The sequence below is a fragment of the Ceratina calcarata genome, unplaced genomic scaffold, assembly GCF_001652005.2.
Source record: "Ceratina calcarata isolate Rehan_Ccalc_2016 unplaced genomic scaffold, ASM165200v1 scaffold93, whole genome shotgun sequence".
In the NCBI taxonomy this organism is placed as follows: Eukaryota; Metazoa; Arthropoda; class Insecta; order Hymenoptera; family Apidae; genus Ceratina; species Ceratina calcarata.
In genome coordinates this window covers 79,407-101,548 of record NW_017180684.1, presented here as the reverse complement: position 1 = coordinate 101,548, position 22,142 = coordinate 79,407, and the positions used below count along the sequence as shown (strand labels likewise).

Below are 22,142 nucleotides of genomic sequence, written 5' to 3'. Positions count from 1 at the left end.
CCTTAATTGATTAAAGCAATCCAGGTTGAAGACGTGCTTCAAAGCGTGCAATTTCGGCTCGCTGTTTAACGATCTTTCAACACGGTAGAGTACAATATAAAAAAACTGCGAATCGCCCAAGAATATTGCGAGGAAAAAATAATTAAGTTTAAGTCAAACAGTGAGAAGAAAAATCTACAGACATCGTTCAATTGTCTATACGAGTTTACAGGTACTTTCACTTGTAACCGAGATCTAACAAAGACCCAGAAATACTTCTCGATTCTCGTTTATTTAAGAACAGTTATCTCGCGAGAGGAAGAGAAATTCCCGTGTAACCAAATTTGCCGAAACTCGTGGAAGGAAAAAAACCGCGCCAGGAGATTCGGCTGACGCGAAATAATTTCACCTCGGGGGTAGCCGCTAATCAGGTTTCATGTGGACGCGACGCGACGCAACGAGTACGGACCGTGGGACACCTAAAGGGGGTTGGGGATCGGCGAGCGCGCGAATTGGAGCGTCGATTAAAATTGGATTTGTTAATTAGCGCAGGAAATGTGGCGGCGACCGTTCCCGATCCGACTCATACCTTATTAAACCTTCATTTCGTAATTCCCACGCTGCCATTTGTCATCGCTGTAATCACTAACTGGTTGCTTGTTTTCTACCTGCACTACGTAGCTACTTTCCTCGCTCCACGCGGCAGCGTGATAGCTACTACCGACTCGATTTTACTACAAAACCGTTACGGTTAGTAATAAGAAATTATAAGAGAAACTGTTCCCTTTAATCCTCGGTTCAAGTAATCTGTTCTTATTAACGTGTAATTTCCAACCAGCGAACGATAACCACGTTCCCATAATAAATGCAGCACGACAAAGTAATATGCACTCGCAGGTCAATTTCTTTCAATCTTCTCCTCTTTTGGAGTGAGTAAACAGAAGAGGTCAAAATAGAATGAAACGCCTGGTTAACTAATGCGGCCACGTAAATATCGAGTAATTATACTTAAATATTTAGAAGGGAACTACCGCAGCGTGCAGGTTCTCGCACAAAGAATTAAACGAACAGAATTGCATGGCGTGCAATGTATAATGTTTGTTTTCTAAATACACCCCGCACACGTTCCCGGATCCCTTTAATTTCATATTTGCGATAGAAATGCTCGGAACATGTTCGCATATTATTGATAGTACGAACTATGTACGCCGGTACAGTTCCACGAGTCAAGAGGTCATTAATCTTTATTCTTTATACTTCATTTTGTCAAATGAACCACGAAATGAAATAAGCAAACCTGTCACGTGGTAATGAAACTTTACTTACGAGCTTTCAATCGTGTGATAACATATTTATAATCAACATTCAAGAGTACTGAAAAAGAACGGCTTTTAAAGTTAGAAACAAAGAGCTGCATGGCCGTCACTCACAATTTTTTGCAAACACGCTTTGAGAATTTTTATGAATCGTAACAGTGGTGAAAGGGAAGGTTTGAACGATCGTAATTGTTCCCGTTCGAGCGATTGTTGCGTAATTTTTTAGGAGGTGCGGAAACTCGCGTTAATTAGAATCCCTCGACGCTGTTTACCACCCAAAAAATGTACCGCGGGGTTGAAGCGAGAAGCGGTAATCGATTTTTTTTTGTTTGATAAAAATTTCAGTAGTTCGGATCTATTTCTCATATAACTCGCAATTTCTGATTTACGAATAGTATTAGACAAACGAGTATTTAACATTAACAGTACGTCCATTGGATATGTAACAAATTGTTTCTATCAGAAACTGTACGTGTTCTATAAAACAGTTATATTCAATTTTTCAGTTTCCGTCACTGCGGATTAAATTTGTCAGGTTTCGTACCGAACTCACACTTGTCATACGCGTTCGCCGAGCGACTGGCTATTTGTAAACGTAACAAAGTGGTCCCGCGCTACGAGCACGGCGCTGGAAAACGGGCATTTGTTAGCCAGTAGCTCAGGGATGTTCGTTCTTCAAAACGTCTCTGAAAGTTTGGTGTTATCTCTTGTTGGACGAACGAGCTCCCCTGATAAATCGTCGTTCTCGATGATAGCACCGTGTCTACTCCTACCATTTTCCTCCGTCCCCATCCTCCTTTTCAGTTTTTATATTTTCGTCCATGGTGAACAAACATGAAAGACTGATGGTAAAAATCGTTGTAATTCCGATCGAACAATTTAAAAACATTCTGAACGGAGCACTGAATATTAATGAACACAGGAATACGTTTAGATTCGACGTGAAACGCCGTTGAAGCAGGCAGGCTCATCCCGTTAATCTCAATACGAAATTCCACTCCATTGTGAGACCCATTTCACACTTCCCTCGGTTGTTCGCACGCCACAGTAATTTTCCCGGGGCATTATTGGCCCCGACGTCTCTCGCATCATCTTACCGCCCTCCTTAATTCCTTCCTTCCTTCCTTTCTTTCCTACCATCGTTCGACACTTTCCACCGGCGGTGAACGCGTCCGCGATTTCAGAATCCATCGTGTCACGCGAGAATCGCATTATTTTTCTGCCAAGGCTCTCCCCGTCCCTCCTCCATCTCTTCCGTCGCTGCCACGCTCGTTTATCATCCTCCTCCTCCTCTCGGCGACGACCCACTTTTCCCATGCCACCCCCACCTACCCTCGCCGGCTACGATATTTTCTCGCGTCTACCCTCGGTTCTATTATTTATAATCGCGTACACCGATTCCGCTCCTGTCCGCTTCCGGTGTTACTTTCCCGGAAGAACGCGGGGACGGCCTCTTTTATTTCAATTGTCCCCGAATGAAACGCTGTGACGCTTTTAATTATTCCGACAATCCTCCTTTTTATCCGCTGCATGTAACTCTTTGAGTCTTCCAATCTGCGCGTCATCAAAGAATGTCTTCAGTTATTATCAAATGAATTTTAAATAGAATTATGATCTTATTTCATTTTTAGTTTCACGCCGCTATAGCTCGTGGCAGGAATTTAATCAACTGCCGACATAAACGTGACATTACCACGTTTATTGTATCATATGTACCTTTTACAAACATGCCCACCTAGGGGAGACATGCATTCGCGGAGATCCAGCTCAATTAATTATGTTAATTAAGATATTTAATGGCGTATCCGATAGTAAATCACGTTGATTAACGACAGCGTTATCTGTCAAAATATTCACCAAAGCCCCGAACAAATATTGATTTTACGTATACAGGGGATGGCTCGCATCCATTTACGAACTCGCAATTATTTCCGTTCTAATAAGTATCGCGTTACTCCGATACCTTTTAATATCCTCCTTGCGATTTCCTTCCCAGCGACTCCTTTCGAAGGAATTTCTCACTTCCATATCCGTTCGCGTTGCAATTCCAATAAACAGTGCCGCGGATGTTAAAATCCCCGAAGGCGGCTCGTACCTCGCGTTTTATATCCATCGTATGCAGGCGACGTTACCGGTGTACAGGACGACTCATTCTAATCGCACCCTTATTCTTACTAAATCAGAATTTCTCCTTGTCGGATATCGACTTTAAAATAATGTGAAAGTATTTAATGAGATTAAAACACGAACTCTCGTTATGATTTATCTTGTACCAATGTTTAAATTTTCCTGCGACACGAATATTGAATGGGCCTGTAGAGGCGATGGAACGCGACGTTCTGGATCGAACGCGAAGTTCGACGGCCAGACGGAAAGCTGGGAACGATCGAAAGATCTCGCCGGGAAAGACGGGAAATGGAAGTTTGAAAATGTATTCCAGCGTGAGTGACGCGTATGTTATTGTTGGGAGACCGGCGAACGAGCATCCGGTGTGCAGGTAAACGAGCAGGGGAGGCTGGATGGATGATTGCACGCGCTGAAGAATTTTTCAACCAGGGAGACACTGACGTCGCTTGCTGATACTGTTAGGAAAATGAAATTCGGCGAGTAATCGAAAACAAACGATCTATCACCATCTGATTATCAATTTTCATAATAGCTCCTCTATAATTTGTATTCACAAGAAACACCTAATTCCTGTCGTCGTTCATTTTTTTTATTGCAAAGTGCTTTCCGCGATGCAACGCGACGTTTCGTTTCTTATTCACCGCGCGATGAAAGGGTACAAACTTCGAAATGAAAATTGACGGCGAACAACGAAAATATGCGGGTACAAGAGGATCTTAGCACCTGGCTCCCCCGACGGCGAAATCTCCAGGTGGCTGCGACGGACTTAAACGAAATTAAAAGTACAAGAAGCCTTCCTCCTTCTTCTTTTTCCTTTCCTCCTCGGTCCCTCTCGACCTGCCAGCGAAACTTGTCAGCCCGCGCGGCCTCTATTGAAGTTTTTTTTACATCCGCCGAGATAATCTGACTTAATTAATTTAATTTCGGAGGGAGAAACGGCCGTTCCCTCCTCCTCGACCCGGTTCTACTCGGTCCGGCGCGAAACTATGGCAACCGGTTCGTTAGCGAACGTTTTATTATGCAAGGCTTAGCCTCCACGGAACGACGACCTCGCTATCAAGTATACTGTCGATACGATCGACGCTGTATACGCGTTCTCTAATTGGTCGGACCATGCATTGCTGCTTTTGGATATTCGATTGGATTATGAAGCGCGCTGCGAGTGGAATCGATGGAGAATCAGTCGGCAAATAAAATGAACTCGAGAAACAGTTCCAATAAAAGCATGTACTTCTTATATCTTAATTAACGACAGAATAATGATTAAACGTTCTCGTCTAATCTCACAATTCTTTATTCTCGTCAAATCAGACTCATAGCCAATTAAATTAAATTGGAAAGTTTTACTCTGTTTCAAGGTTTCAGTAACGTGTAATCCACCAGATTCAACGATTCACGACAGACACGATTTCACTGGCTAGTTTACTTGTTACACAGTGAATCCACAGTTTCTACTTTTTTAAATTATCCACCGACTGACAATTCCAAGGAAACTGAACGGCACTCGAGGCGAAGCGCGACTTCGCGTTCCAGTTACCGAGCAATTTATCTCTGTCTAGTCGATTTTGCTTCGCGGGAACGTTCATAATGCTCCACGGAAAAGACGATAATTGATTGGACTATAATAGGTAGGTTTCTTACGCTCCTGAAACGATTTAGTGGTTTTGAATAATTATTCCCGTTTACTCGTCCCTCTTCAAGTTCTCGGCATCAGCCGCGCCAAGCAGTTTTCTCCTTTCTCTCTCTAAGTCGTTCAAGTTGAGCATATAAATACTTCAAGTCCTTAATCAGATAAAATCAGACACGAAGCGGCTCAAGAATCGAAGACGAAACAAATTATAAAAAAGAAATGTCGATAAATAGAGTTTATTTATTATTGTCTTAATAAAACTGAGAGTAGATTTTACTGTCAGTGGGAATTAATTCGCGAGAAATTTGTCACGAAACTGACAGGACACCCAGTACACGCTGTGCAACAGGATACGGTCTGTTCGATCGACTGTCACAAGCCTAATTGCAATATCGTCAGGGGGTTGGCATCCGGGGCTGGCATTAAAGTGGAATTCCGTTTCGATTGGTTACGAGACGCTTCGAGTGACATTTATAGATACATACGCGTCTCCTTTCCTCTTTCACTTTCAATCAAACGCCCTTTAACTCACCATTACACGTCACCGGATACCAAGCAAATTCGTTTTCTCCGCACGGTCGGGAGGATAAAAATGTTAAACCGCGTGGTTTTATTACAGAGATAACGCATCGGCATTTCTAAAGTCTGTTACGCGTGCAGGAATAAATAAATTTATTGCGATCGGAGTTCCAATTAAAAAAGATAAAGGAATGTTGTAGCTGTTTTTTGAAACGATTCTTGTTCTTGCAATCAAAGGGATTAAAGAAACATTAAGTGTTTCGATTGAAGTGGCTGTGGCATCGAGCAATACCATTTAACGCAACGAAGGATCGACGTTAATTGACGTCGGCTTGCGTGCTAAGAACACAGAAGAGTGAATTTACAGGAATCGATACCGCTGTTGCCCGATCTCGTCCACGGGAAACCTTAATCACATAAAACAGGCAACGGGCAAAAGAATAATCTCTTCACGAGCGTGTCTTTTTTGTACGGAGCATTTTAAAATTAAATGAAACGTCTCCGCGCGATGAACACAAAGAGCGTCGAAGAATGGAATATTGAATGATGTGGAAAACCTTCGATATTCCAAACATAACGAGACACATTGTATCGTTGATTAAAAAGTTCTGTTATTTATTGACCACACCTAAGAAAATTAAAAACCATTGAACAGTTATAATTAAAATTGCTCAATAAACCCCGCTTTGGAAAATAGTGTTTCCTTTAAAATGAGGCTTCCTTTGTGTCCAACTTCGACGTCATTTAAATTGAAACACATTTAACGTTAAATATTATAATGGAACTTTTCACTCGAAACTTCTTTTGTAATTTCAGTCGTGAGTCTTAGTTCCTTCTCGATTTATACGCAACGTTTGTCACAAAATTATGGAAAACTAAGTGATATAAGAACGTCATTTTTTTGAAATCGCATCGTGGGCAAACTTGAAGAGCAAATTTTGCATCGCGGCTCCACGACTCCGGCAGGTGGAACGCGAAAGTACGAAAACTCGATAAGGTCTCGACCCGATTACACACCGCATTGGCTAAAACTTTTAGGACACGGGCTTTTGTGGTTCGGCCGTGTTCCCTCGGGGACGAAATCCACGCTACTGTAAGCATTCTTCCCTTTTTCAATAACCCTTCTCTCGCACTCTCTCTCTGTCCCTCGTTCGTGTGAACGAAACTTACGATTTTCTCTCGCGCGAAACTCTCCAAGACCTTTCGTCGCGACTGATATTTGCCGAAAGTCCGAGGCAAGTTTGTTATGCGTTTTTCAATCGAGTTTTCGCTGGGTAGAAGGAGACGAAAATATTCTTCAGTAGAAACGAAATACGTTCTATTATCGAGTTCTCGGTAGAATTTTGATGCCAAGAGAAATTCACAAATACCTTGTACAAACACATCCCAGTGGAAGTTTAAATTAGTTTTTTATAGCAAAGGTTGGGCAGTTAACGTGAGGTTTAATCAGAAATTAGAAGAAAATTATTACTAAAAATTGATTCAGAGTATTTTATCATGTAACACTCATAAAACCTAACTAAAGCAGGTGTTCCTAGTGAATTAACTGTTTATACATCCTTCGACCCGCGTAATGTAAAATACACAGAATCGCTCTGCCAATTTATTATGCATTTTGGAAACTCGAAAGCGTAATTCAGTTATCATATCTCTAATGAAAATTTAAGTATACGTCATCCAGTGATAAGAAATTAATTACAAGATGAGAATTATTTGAATCAATATTTGCAAGATGTCGTGAAGACTTTCGCTTATCTCAAGTATGCAACAGTCTATTTTCCAACAGAGAATTTCAGTTGCAAAATATACTTGGAATATTGCACGAGAAATAATACTAGCCGCCTCTCTGCTGGCATTAGACTGGTAAACGCGTTCAAAAGATCGAATCCACTGGCTGAACGTCGCCTCGCGCCGAATCCCTTGTGGCTTGGTAGCGAAACTGGGTTATCCAAACAAGGGGGCTACTAGACGCGATATAAAAGCTAAATTTTATTTCTGAAAGCGAAAATATTATTTCAAGATCTCGACCGGGCCGCTATTTTTAGCAGTCGATCCAAGTTTTAACCTCTGGAAGGTAACTTCGGTTTACAGAAATATTTTCTTTCCTTTCTCGATTTTTGGCAAGCCTCACATTTTCGCGAAACCGAGAACATTGACAAGAAGAGACGAATCATATGTTTGTTATTGCATCGACGGAGAATAAAGGCATTTAGAATTTCTCCTGTAATATTTAATTACTATGAATTTGTCGAAACTTATGTCCTCCAGGTAAGCCGCTTATGCTTGCAGACTGATAAATTCTAAAGTCACGAATTTAATTCATGGTTAATTCTGTGTATGGGAACTAGGAACACGTGCTGGTAAAATTGATACATTCACCGCTCGACGTTTAATAAATATAATATACAAATATTCAAAACTCCATGATTAACATTAAATAAACTTCAATTTTAAGCAGAAATATTGATTTTGTTTCCAATATTGATGCACTCTCCATATGCAAATTTTTCGGCGCATAGATTTTATTTCACTTCCTATAAATGGAATGTACACGAAAAATTGAAACACGAAGAAATATAAATCTTTCCGTTTCCTGTATACGTTAGCTTTGATATCGTTTTAGACGAGAGATCAATTTAAAACAGAATCACTTTGCTACTGGCTCCGAATAATATCACCGATTTCCTACGTACACGCGTCGCGATTACCATGCAAATGAGAGCGAAATAGATCCAATCGTGAATTATCATACACAAATATCGGAGGGCCGGGGGAGGAATTATGAAAACAATTAATCGAATCGCGGATGAAAAATACGACGACCGCGTGACGTCGAATAAATTATTTATTCCTGCACTTCTCATACGTATTTATGTGAGATGAGTACATAAACGAGACAGAGCCGAATTATCACGTTCGACGACGAAATTAAATTCTATCGGACTAATTGAGGATTCTCGTTACCCGAATTTTAATCGAAACCTCTAAGAGCAATCAGGCCATTTTTTTTCAAAAGGAGGAACGACAAATTAACGTTTGAAAGAAGTGACATTAAAATTAACGTGTACGCACGTGCACGTCAGAATTTGCAATAAAGAAAATACAATTTCATTTCACGCGATGCTTTATAATTTTTTGAAGACCTGACCCAGTTAATAGTACGATTTCATTTGGGCAGAACACATTTTGCCCGTTTTAATTCCACGCAGCAATTTCCCTTCCGGTATACATGAAAACAGGTGAACACTCGAAATCCCGGGCTGAGATTTCGATCTTTAATTAGCTGTATATCAAATGAACACGCTAACGCGGATCCGGACTAGCATTCAGGGGCGCGTGTAGGAGAATCGCTGGTTCCCGAAACGCGTTTTGCTCGGTTCTACCTCCGTCCCTCTTTCTTGCCACTTTATAAGATCACGAGAGCCGCGCGATTACAAAGTACACGCTTCTTGCCTTAGACTTCCCGCACCCTCTCGCGCCCTGCTTGGCTTGTATTGCACTCCCGGCGCGCGTGTTTGCGTTAATATCGGCCGCGCGCATTAATGTGTGTTGGTTTTGCGCCGCGATATGAATATGTATGCGTCGACGTTGCGTAGGATTTATGCCGAGCCTGGGGGTGCAACGAGCTCTTCTCTTTCATCCCCTTTCGTCCCTTCGCTGTTGTCTTTGTCAGCCTCGCGCACGTTTTAACGTACAGACACACACATCACCTACATATAGACGTATATGTGAGCACATATATGTTTTGGGTGGATGTGCTCTCGGCAAACACTGGGCCCGTGTGTACGTCGGTTCGCGCGTTCCTGCATCTTCATCGAATGCCCGGGAACTCTCGGTATACGCGTGCAGAATGGTGACTTTGATTTGTAACTCGTGCTCGGCCTCTGCAATCAGTGGGCCGATAGCCAATGGACAGACGGATGAAGCATCGACGTTCCATGATCACGGGATGATTAACAGTCTTCGTCCGAACGAGATCCGGGCGTCCGTCTCTTACGTTTCGACAGGGTTGTTTAACAGCGTGTATCAGAAGACGATTGGCTCGGCGAGATTGATCGCTGACAGAGTAAAAATTCTCGAGGTTGATCGTTTAATATAATACTTCGTGTAATAATTGACCTAACCATAGTACTCCTGCAATTCGCATGTTTCTTGAATTATAACAATTTCTGTAAGCAATATCGGAACTCTGATCTGATCAGATCTTCATTAAACGTTCGCAGACATGACGTGTTATTCTGATGAGAAACTTTTTTTCTTCACGACACAATTAAAACGAAAGTATCTAGTAATGGGATTTGTATTTATCCGTATGGAAAGCGACTCGGCGAGTGTGCGGGCACTTTAAATTAAAGCTCTCATCGGGCACTTTGTCTGTTGGGACGCTGCGGGAAACTCGATTAGTTCAGCGGCCTCGGAAGGGATACACACACGACTTTCGCGGTGCTTCCGCCAAAGATAAAGCCGAGTGCAATGTGAGAGCGAGATTCTGAGCCGGTTTGATTAAAGTCCGGCACGAAACGAATTACCTTTTTGTGATATCTGTGAACGTCCGGTATAATAACGAGCGCGACTGCTACGTTTGTTGTTATATTTGTATTCTGAAAAAATTCTGTCATTTGCTTAAACTCTTCTCAATTCTGTTGCTTGTATTTTATATTGACTATTATAACAATGCCGATGTTATTTGACGAATCGTCTGCAGAATTCTATTTCATTAACAGTACGAAATAACATGAGGTTCTGGGAATTAATTAAAGAAGATAAGAATATGTGGAAAATGTACAATAAATACGTACTCGTGCAGAATAACAAATCGTTAATTTGAAATTCAACCTGTTTTCGATACGATATCCATTGCTCATACGGACTGTATTTTAAAACATCCCTCCGTTCTACATTTCCTATGTGCGCGCAGATTAAACTCCTGACCATCGACAATGGAACCACTTGACGGAATGCAACAATCAGCGAAGAGACGTACGCGTACGACCGAAATGCAAAAAACATAATGATGGCGTGCACGATTACAAATCATTGAAAAGCGCAGCGGCGGTACTCGAAACGCGATGCGACGCGTTAAGTGGGACCGGCGCTACGCGATTATTCCGTTAATGATCGAAATCATCCGCGTGCATTGAAACATTCGCAACGGGAAGGGCGATCAACTTGCTTATTAAAATATTTTTAGCGAAACTATTTCACGTATTCATTGAGCACGGCCGATGTTCCAATCGGGAGAAGAGAGAAGGAGGCGACGTATAGATAAAAGTCGAGCCATTCGCCGAGCCAATCGACTTCTGAAGTGCGTCATCGGTCGGTTGGATCAATCATCGAGTGGCTCCCTCGGCTCGTATCAAAGTATAATTTTTTCTTTTTACCCGTTGAATTATTCTCCTCCGTCGAGAGTCGCAGTTGGACGGTACCAATTTGCCTGGGAGAATTTACTTGCCGCCGGTACAGAAGAGGAAAAAAGAGTTCGTCCCGCTTTCAATCCTCGTAGCTATCCGACGCGAATAAGAGAATACGGACGTTCCATAAAAATCGTACGTGAACCTCCCATGGAATCGATGGACTCTCTCCACCGTCCTGCGTTCGAGTGGGTATGTAGTTCGCTTTAAAAGCTCCGCGGGGCGAAATTAGAACACGTCGAGGATCGGTCGTACGACTGCGGGAGAGGAATTTCGTTGGCTCGTTCCGTCTAAATCGCGGCTCATTATAGATTTGCATCGTTGCTCTTTTCGATTTCACGACCCGCTCGAGTCGAATCCCCTTTTTCATCGTTCTTGGCCACGTCGATTACAAGAGTCTGTTTCGCTTGACGCGTACCATTACTCAAGACGATTGCATTAATTAGAGGGTATATATGAAATTACGATAACAATCGTGGAAGCTTATTGAGAAATTGCGATACCTCTTTACAAAAGGTAAGGTTCTCAATGTTCAAGTGCATTAGTTCATTTCGCATAAATGAACGAATTGTAATAAGCGATATTTAATATTGAACAGAATGCAACGTGGGAAAGTTAAAAACGGTTCTGCATGAAATCACCAGGATTCTCCCGATTATTTTTATCCCGGAACGTGAACGAAGTACCCAAGCTCGGCGAAAGTTCTTGGAACAAAATTTCATTTCACAGTCCGTCATCCAACCCCGGCAAATATTACCGTAAATTTTCGAACCTGCCCCTGTTTTTAAACTTCCTCCTATCGCCGAACGTTTCAACCCGCGATTCTTTATCCCCTGTCTTCGTTTCTACTCGCCGAAAACGTTTTTTTTTCTTCAGACGATTCGATAAATCAAGCCTGCCCGTACGTTGATCATCAATAACTTTGGTGAACCTTTTTCTTCGAGGCATCGATGACGAAATATCAAAAACGATTCGTAAAAGAGAACTGCCCTATTTCATTCCCATTTCGTCGCTCTCCACTTTCCTATTTCTAATTTCCTTCCCGACAAGAGAAGTGACAATTAAAAACGACAATTCTACATAAAAAGAGGTAAAAGATCTAATTTATATTTAAAGTAGAAAAGCCCACTGGTAGATAAATCATTACGTCCAAGGTATTGGCCATTCGAATGACAAGCTAATTCGTCTTTCTCAGCTAACAGATTAAAGTGTGTTCAGGCCTTCGATTCATCGATTTATGGGGGATCTGTGTGATTTACGGTCCCCAGCGATTTTCCATGCGCAATCCTTTGAAATTCGCATTTGCAATTAAAATCGAAGTATATTTCAATCGGTCGGTTCGTTTCACTTGCAAGACAATAATAACGCAATAAAATCGTTTCTCGTTGGCAAACAGCTTACTCGAAGCGCTTAAATTTGAATTGCTATTAACAAAGCTTCGGCAAACGCTGTCCATATAGTAGGAGACCGAGAGCAAACCGAGCATCGCGTCGGGTAACGTTGTTAGCACAGCTAAGGAAGGAAGGAGGTTCTCCCAGGTCGTCCGAATTGTCGCTAATCGGATACACTTTCAGGCAGTCGACCGATATCGAACCACTCGGCTACCCTCGTACCAGCCAAGTTCCCGCGGGAAAGTACGTCAATTTCCGTTCGCGATGGCGATTCGTCGAAATCCCACGCGCCCGATGCTTAGACGTCCGATGCCCGGAAATTTATCGTCTGCCTCCGTTTCTTCTTCTTCGTTTACCTCCGTATCGTCTCTTTGGACGTTATAGATATTTTCAGACACAATAAAAACTTTCCCATAGCGAATGGGATGGGTACCGAATGAAGAATTGCTGCTTATAAAACTTACGAAAATTAAACTGCACGTTACTCTCTGATCATAGTAATTGTTCTTCTTGTTAGTTTTACGAGAATATCTTAAACCATCCCATGAATAAAAACGATGAATCCAAGTAATACGATCGTAGACTGTTAGTTCTATTTCTTGTACCAGACCGAGAAATAATTTTACGTCGCCCCTTATCTCGAGGTACATTCGTAAAATCGTGATAACATCCAGTTAATTATTTCAACATAATTTTCTCCCCATCGACGCGGCGACGGGATCAGAGTCGGGGATCTTCAAGGAGTGTATTAAAAGATACCCGAGCCCGATAAAACGCGAATTAACACGCCGGAAGGAAAACCGTTTCCGTTAAGTCGTCCTCCCTCAAAGTTTCATTAAAATCGGCCGCTCGAAAGTTTGCCTCGCCGTAGTAGGCGATAATTACGATCACAATCGACTCGTTTTCGAACGACACCGAGATCGGATTCGCGAAGCGAAACGTGAAGAGCCCTCGTTGATTCGCGCACTGGAGCTCGTTACGCGGTGATTCGGTTTAAGATGACGTTAGGAAGACGCAATGTATATACAGTCACTTGCAAAAGTTTCCACTCCTCACGTTTTATTGGCATTGAATAATTTCATGTTTAAATAGACAAGTTTTGAAAATAATTATGGTTTCATTGTTTCTTATATAGAATTCATAAGAAGCATCTCTTACATATATAAGTCTTACTAAAGAGAGCTTCATATCTAAAAATCGAGTTGCTTTAATTAAATCAAAAGCTAATGAATTAGTGGAGAAGAAAATTTTGCCTGACTTATCAAAAGGATTAAGAAATACTCTTTACTACAAATAAATATAGACTTTTCTGGGTGGCTGTACACCGAAGTCGACGATTTCGTCGTAGGAATTCGAGCGCCGAGCGAGAATTACGAGGGATTAATCGACGTCGGCGACGCGACGCCTCGACGCGATTATGCGGCTCAAAGAAGTCCGATTCGCGACGAGGAGAACTCATCTCGATCGGTCCTTTGTGCGGCAAAACTGGATTCCGTCGCGGACAGAAACGGTCGATTTTTCTTCGCTCCTCCAACAAGCTCGTGCACCTGATAGGTTCGACCGCGTGTCTTTGAAACCTCCGGTGTCGCGTGATTACTTCCGCCCTTTCCACATTTTTCTTGCTGCGTTTTTAAACATTCTATATTTGGTGTCATAGTTTTTAGTTGTTAATTATTAGTTGTTAATTGTTGTCTTCCTTCTGTTTGTTAAATATAGTAGAGATAAAACAATCGCATGTCGTACGAAAGTTTAAGCGTCGATTAACACTAGAAAGACTGAAACTTAGTATATACCTATATTGCCCAAAGCAGTAAAAATGACTGCATTGTGAAAGAATAATGTGTAAAGAAATTTGTCTAAAATTAATTTTTAATATTTTTTATATTATTTACAGTCATATAACAAGTTATTAGTTAATGTTAACAATAAAAAAAATTTACTTCACTTGGGAAAAAAAATAATTTATGCATTATTATTTGTACATTTGCCCAAAATTAAAGCAGTCAAAATGACTTCCTTGGGCAATCTAGTGTTAAACTGAAACGTTCAGATGATACGGCAAAAAGGACTGATATCTAAATTGGTTCCGTATCTCAAAGGTTCGCGACATATTTGAAGACAGCTCTGTTTGATGCTTAGTACGTGCACATTGCCAATAGCACGTCGTACCATCAACTATTTTAGTGAGAAACCGCTGTCACACCTTGTGCACCACTATTATAAGCGACTACTATAGCTTAATAGTGTGTCGGCTGTTGACAGACAGTGTTGTGTACATTTTGCTCGGCCAGAGGCGTTCCACTGCGCGTGATTATCTTGAACATAACTGAAAGCTTGAAACATAACTGAATTATGCAATCGAAATATTCGAAGAAATAATTATACGGTTTAATGAACATCAACGGATTATTCGTTCAACTAGTTTTGTATTTATATTAAATAATACGAGCAAACTGAATCTCATCAAAAATGGTGGTCAAAGCCATTCTTTATATTCATGCCACCGGTTTCTCATTAGCTATATATTATGGAGCTCCGCGTTCATTAATACGCGAGATGTGTTCTTAGGATCGTTAAAAACTGGCTGGTGAAAATTAAAAACAAAAGGTTCAGTAGAAACGAAATGTCAGTGCTTTCAATGCTTCGCATTCACATTTTTATAATTGAATAGAATGCAAAAAGCTGTACGAGAAGATTTCTGTTCGAGCTACAATGAATTTTGTTACGAAATATAAAAGCGGCTTAATTTATGATACCACATACCCCTTTTAAATTCGTTACATTTTTCGACGAGTAATCCGAGTTTCTCCGGGTGTAAAAATGAGCCTTTACAGATTATCATAAAAAGAATAATTCCATAAATCTAGATGCTATTTATTAGAATCTAAATCACAATTCGTCTAAATAGTTCTAAGCCCTGTTCGCATACCAATTTACCGATTCATCAAGACGCAAACTCCGTCGAGTCCGTCTACTCCGCTGCTTCCATCCTCTAATTGCATCCGAGAGATTCGCACAAAAGATAAGCACGATCGCGCGTTAACTTCAAGAGATTGCGAGCGGGCCGCGATTGACTTCCACGGATCTCGATATATTCCCTCGCGCGCTCGTGAAAGTACATCCGTGCACGTGTGGGCGCTAGTCGAATGTAATTTGCAAACCTCGAGACACACTCCGACTCCAATCCCGATCGGAGAGATTCCGAAGCCTGTGGCGGCGCGCATAGAAATCGGTGCGCGTACCTGTGAACTTGTTCGACCCAATTTGCGGTGCCTCCTCCGCGCTAAGCAGATAATTTTAAACGTACACAATCACCTTTGAAATGTTGATCGTGCACGTGTTTATTACACATGCAAATTGTTTAAGGAATCAAATTCACAGGCAAGACCTCGAGTCTTTCAAAATTATCGCTTATTTCAATGATATAAAAAATAATTTATGCATTATTATTTGTACATTTGCCCAAAATTAAAGCAGTCAAAATGACTTCCTTGGGCAATCTAGTGTTAAACTGAAACGTTCAGATGATACGGCAAAAAGGACTGATATCTAAATTGGTTCCGTATCTCAAAGGTTCGCGACATATTTGAAGACAGCTCTGTTTGATGCTTAGTACGTGCACATTGCCAATAGCACGTCGTACCATCAACTATTTTAGTGAGAAACCGCTGTCACACCTTGTGCACCACTATTATAAGCGACTACTATAGCTTAATAGTGTGTCGGCTGTTGACAGACAGTGTTGTGTACATTTTGCTCGGCCAGAGGCGTTCCACTGCGCGTGATTATCTTGAACATAACTGAAAGCTTGAAACATAACTGAATTATGCAATCGAAATATTCGAAGAAATAATTATACGGTTTAATGAACATCAACGGATTATTCGTTCAACTAGTTTTGTATTTATATTAAATAATACGAGCAAACTGAATCTCATCAAAAATGGTGGTCAAAGCCATTCTTTATATTCATGCCTTTGCCACCGGTTTCTCATTAGCTATATATTATGGAGCTCCGCGTTCATTAATACGCGAGATGTGTTCTTAGGATCGTTAAAAACTGGCTGGTGAAAATTAAAAACAAAAGGTTCAGTAGAAACGAAATGTCAGTGCTTTCAATGCTTCGCATTCACATTTTTATAATTGAATAGAATGCAAAAAGCTGTACGAGAAGATTTCTGTTCGAGCTACAATGAATTTTGTTACGAAATATAAAAGCGGCTTAATTTATGATACCACATACCCCTTTTAAATTCGTTACATTTTTCGACGAGTAATCCGAGTTTCTCCGGGTGTAAAAATGAGCCTTTACAGATTATCATAAAAAGAATAATTCCATAAATCTAGATGCTATTTATTAGAATCTAAATCACAATTCGTCTAAATAGTTCTAAGCCCTGTTCGCATACCAATTTACCGATTCATCAAGACGCAAACTCCGTCGAGTCCGTCTACTCCGCTGCTTCCATCCTCTAATTGCATCCGAGAGATTCGCACAAAAGATAAGCACGATCGCGCGTTAACTTCAAGAGATTGCGAGCGGGCCGCGATTGACTTCCACGGATCTCGATATATTCCCTCGCGCGCTCGTGAAAGTACATCCGTGCACGTGTGGGCGCTAGTCGAATGTAATTTGCAAACCTCGAGACACACTCCGACTCCAATCCCGATCGGAGAGATTCCGAAGCCTGTGGCGGCGCGCATAGAAATCGGTGCGCGTACCTGTGAACTTGTTCGACCCAATTTGCGGTGCCTCCTCCGCGCTAAGCAGATAATTTTAAACGTACACAATCACCTTTGAAATGTTGATCGTGCACGTGTTTATTACACATGCAAATTGTTTAAGGAATCAAATTCACAGGCAAGACCTCGAGTCTTTCAAAATTATCGCTTATTTCAATGATATAGAACCAAATTTGGATTTCTACTTGATATCCCCGATGACAGTCATCTTATGTAATTAATCAAATTGCGATTCGCAGGAACAGTGTGTGTGTGTGTGTGTGTGTATTATCTATCTCTATTACTTGATTTCACAGACGAACGGCTTTGAGTTTATTGGCACCGGGGAACAAATGAGAAGGGGTCGATATAGCTTGACGTTGTTTCGACGCAACGGTAGTCATCCGTAAATTAAGAATGCCATTGATTTCCGGCCGTAAAGAGCCACGCACGTCGTTCGGAATTGATCGTGATTAAAAGCGATCGCATGGAATTCGAGCGATCCTGATTCGACTTGGACTAATTGCCAGTCGAAATTCCATTGGCGACGGCTCGGCGTATTCTGAAATGTTTTTCGGAGAAATTTGTACCCGGGCATGTTTTACCGCGCGTGGCACTTTCAAACGCGATTTTAATCATATTAAAGCTCCCGAGCCCGCTCTTTCCGCCGCCAGGTAATATTGACAAAGAGACAGTCCCGGAATTTCATATTACGCATCCCCTGTTTTCAACCGGACTCGTACCCCGGCGTGCATCGCTATAGCTCGTCTGTTGTGCGCGTCACTTAATACTCATTAGCTAAGTGTCTCTGTGCGTCTGGCGCGTGTTTGTCTTGATCGTGTTTGCTTTGAAGAATTCTAGCCGAGCGAATATCAAACTTGGAATATTTATATCGACGTTAATTACGGTCCAGTCAGAATTAAATCAGACTAGATTACAGCGTGTATTCTTGTTTCGAATTTCATATGGGATTTCTCGGTACAAATCTTTTATATAAAGACATTTTATGTACAATAGACCCAAGTAGAAAATACGATTCCGTACAATTGCACCAGTGAATCGATCAATTATGTCTCTAGGTTTTAGTAACTTCCATTGTCTCATTGTGCAGAGAAAAAATTTCTATTGATGTCGACAGCGAATTATCAGCGGCTGACCAGCGTCAACAGACTCGGTCTCACCCGAAAGACAAAGCCGTTACCCATGGCAACTGACAGAATAGAATGGCGACGAAACCCTTTTCTATCACGGTCCGCCTTGGCCCTTTACCGCTTTTGTCGAAGGGAGCACGGTTCCGCGAGCAAGAAAGTGATTTTCCGCGGTGATAACCGTGATTTCTAACACGCGCCGCCTTTACCACGCAATCAGAGATCTAGTCGAACCATCGACAGACGCCTTTTGATCTTGAATCACTGACGGAGGCCTATCTTCCTTTCCAGATTCTTTTCGCCAATCCGAGTACAAAATGTGCCTCATATATTGAGTTGAAGGACCACTTATGACATTAAAATATAACTTAACGAAGTATAAATGAATTTACAAAATCATAAACACTTGACTTGGTCGAGAACACGTGTTCTTAAAAATGGGAAGGGTTAAAGAAAATGAGAACGCTGCTGATTCGTACCCTGAAGGAACTCGATAATAACCGGGAAAAACCGAAGGCTGCGTAAGGTCCGATGAAATATCATAAATCAGGAGAGTGTGTCTGAGAAGTTTTCATAGACGGCCGATTCCTCCCTCCAGCCACGCTCCTCTTTCCCCGTCCCATTCTCATTACGAAGTTCCCGGTCATCAAATTTTATTAGCTCCCGCTTCGAGGGCTCGCCTCGCTTCTAACTCAATATCTTGTAGATTTGTAGTCTCGATTTAACTACCCTCCCTTTCTCGTACGCTTTCTCGCGCACACACAGTTTCCTTCCTTTCTTTCGCCCTTGTATTCTCTCGCCGGGGTGCGAGGAACGGACGAAGGGAGGGCCAGATGTAAGCGCGGCGAAGCTCGAGCTCCAGCGACTTTGAAAGCAGCAATAATTCCGTGCTCCACAGCCGAGAACTAATTTCCACCAGCTCCGAAGTCGGCGGCCCTCGTGGACGAGGGATCAAGCGAGACGAAGAACGCCCGCCATTCCTTTCGTTCCTTCTCTTCCTCATCCTCCCTCCGGCTTCCTCGATTCCTTCAGAGCAGTTCGTTCTCTCGCGTCCTTTTATCGTCCGACAATGGCCGATCGGCTCGACCCGTTTTACCATTGCCGAGCGTCGCAGCCAATAAAGAACGTCGGAGAACGACGATGGGTGCTGCGCTCGATCCCGCGCAGAGGCGTTCGACCGTGCTGCATTTCCGGTACGAAATTTTACAAGATCAACCGCGTCGTTTGCCAAATGCGAAATTTATGACTTGGTAGAAGTTTTGGTATACAAGTTTATTTCAATAAGAACTGTACCATGAGGTGAGTAATTATTTCTTGAATCCATTGAGAGGAGCTTCATATGAATTTTACATTTGATGCAATTTACCGAATATTGTTTTACACAATTCTTATTAGCTCATACACATGATAACATGTTTATCGTGTATCGCATTAGTAAAGGTTCTGTAAAGAGTATTCGTCTGGTATTCGTCTAAACATTTTATGACCCGGCGCAAGTAAACGACGGCAGTTATTTACGCGCGGCATCATTGCCAAGCATCTAATTTCTGACATTTACCGCCGCCGTCAACGCGCAACCGGTAACTACTACTGTCAGAGTTTCTACAAACTTGCACCACTGTCACGACTGGCTGAGTATATGCTAACCAACTCCACTGTTGGTAGCGGCAACCAGTCGCATCACCGCTTCACTGTACTTGTATATATGTACGTAAGTACGGACGTACGTATATGCGCTACTGTAAACGATGGCTGACTGATAAGACCAGTTTCTACTACGTACGTTGGTAATAGCCCACAATATTAACGTTCTGTTTGCCTAGGACGCGTCACGCTGTACCCTTGTTAATTATGCGCTGTACTTGTTTGCGTTGCATTGGCGTTGCCACGAAATAAGTTGGTCCCTTCCTTTATTCGACGTTCTAATCTCATGAGACCCTGACCTTACATATCCTCGGTTATAACAAATCTTTCAGTTAAGAATGAAACGATTATTTGAGCCTTCTGTGTCTTCTCAAATCTCGTATAGTTTTAATAATTGCGATTGTAAACGGATTAATTGCAAGATATACTTTGACGTCGTTCGAGAATTTGTCGCAACAAACGTAATCCCCGAGTAGATTTAATATCGAACCGAGTCGGCGGGTAAAAGGAAGTTCGAACAAATTGAAGACCGCAAATGACGTATAAAAATTAATGGGACCGCGATTAGAGGTCGCGCAACATGCCCGACGATCGGCCAGATCAATGTAATCCTCTTACGTCGCTAGATCTTCGGATTCGCGTTGACCGGACTTATCCTAGAGGAGCTGCTGCTACCTAAGCCTTTAAACCTATCTCGAACGAATCAATATCGGACCAATTTCGACAAAACGGTGTTACTGTATCTGCGTGAGTACAGGCCGTGGTTAGAAGTTGTGTAAAATAATCGATATATTGATTTAAAACCACGAAGCAATAATAACGAGTCCTAATCCTGATATCATGGTGCAGTATTAAAGCATCTGCAATTGTTTATTGCGATGCTTTGATAAATGTATTTTTTCGATAATTCGGTTCTTCATTGAAAACGAAATTTCGGATCGGGGACGAAGTAATTAAATGAGAATTAAGTAGATTGTCACTCACTTTTTGCTGTGGAGTTTGCGTGGGTTCTGTGGCAAGCAATTTACTCAGGGCCGGATGTCCGTGGCCGTTTGACGTCGAGGTTGCGCCCGGTGTGCTGGGCGTGCTAGGATTGCTTCCCGGGGTGTTTGGGCCGGTCGTCGGGCTACTGGGACTGACGCTCTCGTTCACTTTGCTCCCAGCGTGATGATTCTCCGTATGCCTTCTCAGACTCCTCGCGTCACAGTACGACTTGCCGCAACCTTCCGCTTTACACTCGTACGGTTTTTTATTTCGATGCGTCAACATGTGCCCGTTCCTGGAAATTAAAAAAAATTATCTGTTAAAAGGTTTGGGCAAAATGTTTATAAGTAAAAGCAGTTTGACATTTAGTACTGCCAAATGTTAAGAGGCTTTAATTAGAAACGGGAAATTGGTAGCGTTCTCTTTAACGGTGTTTAATGTTCGAGAGGACCTTTGAATCTCATGAAAAACTTTACCTTTGACCTTCCGCCTACGCAGAATCTTCAGTTTCCGAGAGTGGAGCACTTACTTTGCAACGACTATGCTACTGGCGCTTTGCATAAAATTTTAGTGACGAACATCACTCGATTTTGTTAATGCAGCGTCGAGATCGAAAACATAAGTCATGACCAGTTTGTCTCGCATTTATTGCGATAGCAAAAGGAAACAATTTAATATAGAATGCACGTGTATCAAAGATATACAACATTCGTCGACGGGTTCATCCGTCTCAATTTCGAACAACGACGCTGTTTGGGGACGCGCGCAGACCTTTCTCTCTCGCATGCTGAAACTTTAACAAGCTCTCGAACATTGTCCACACCGACGAGAGAGGAAGGATTCTCTATGGGTCGCGCTAAGAAGCGGACGCGCATCGTTTCCGGTAAATTTTCCAGCAGCCCGTCGGGACGGTCAAACCCTCCATCGATTCAGGCTTTAGACCCTATCGATACACTCCGTTCCCTCAAATTCTATCGGCGAGCAAAGTTACAGAGAGAATATCGCTTGCAAAAGTTAATTCACTCCAATTGGTAACATATCTATTTAAGGATGTATTGGCTATACAGCCAATCCCAGAAGTTTATGTACCTTAGAAAAACGCATTTCCTATAATTAAAAAGAAATCAGACGTCGGAAGAACAATGCTAATAATAAATAGCTACGTGCTAAAAAGTATATAAGGAAATATCCAATTAATTATTGACGCTGGCGAAAAGCTTTTTATACAGACGTTGTAGGCACTGACATCCTCTACAAAGAAAGATTCTATG

At 42.0% G+C, this 22,142-nt stretch overlaps 1 protein-coding gene across 1 annotated transcript in view; it reads right to left on the bottom strand.

Moving 5' to 3' along the window:
- LOC108631695 (uncharacterized) overlaps positions 1-22,142 on the bottom strand; it is a gene marked incomplete at its 5' end in the record, with an annotated part of 145,436 nt that overhangs the window by 52,515 nt on the left and 70,779 nt on the right. The window contains one exon of the mRNA XM_026819082.1: positions 20,872-21,166. Within this exon, the coding sequence (XP_026674883.1) occupies positions 20,872-21,166 (295 nt within the window). The remainder of the gene's footprint in view (positions 1-20,871; positions 21,167-22,142) is intronic.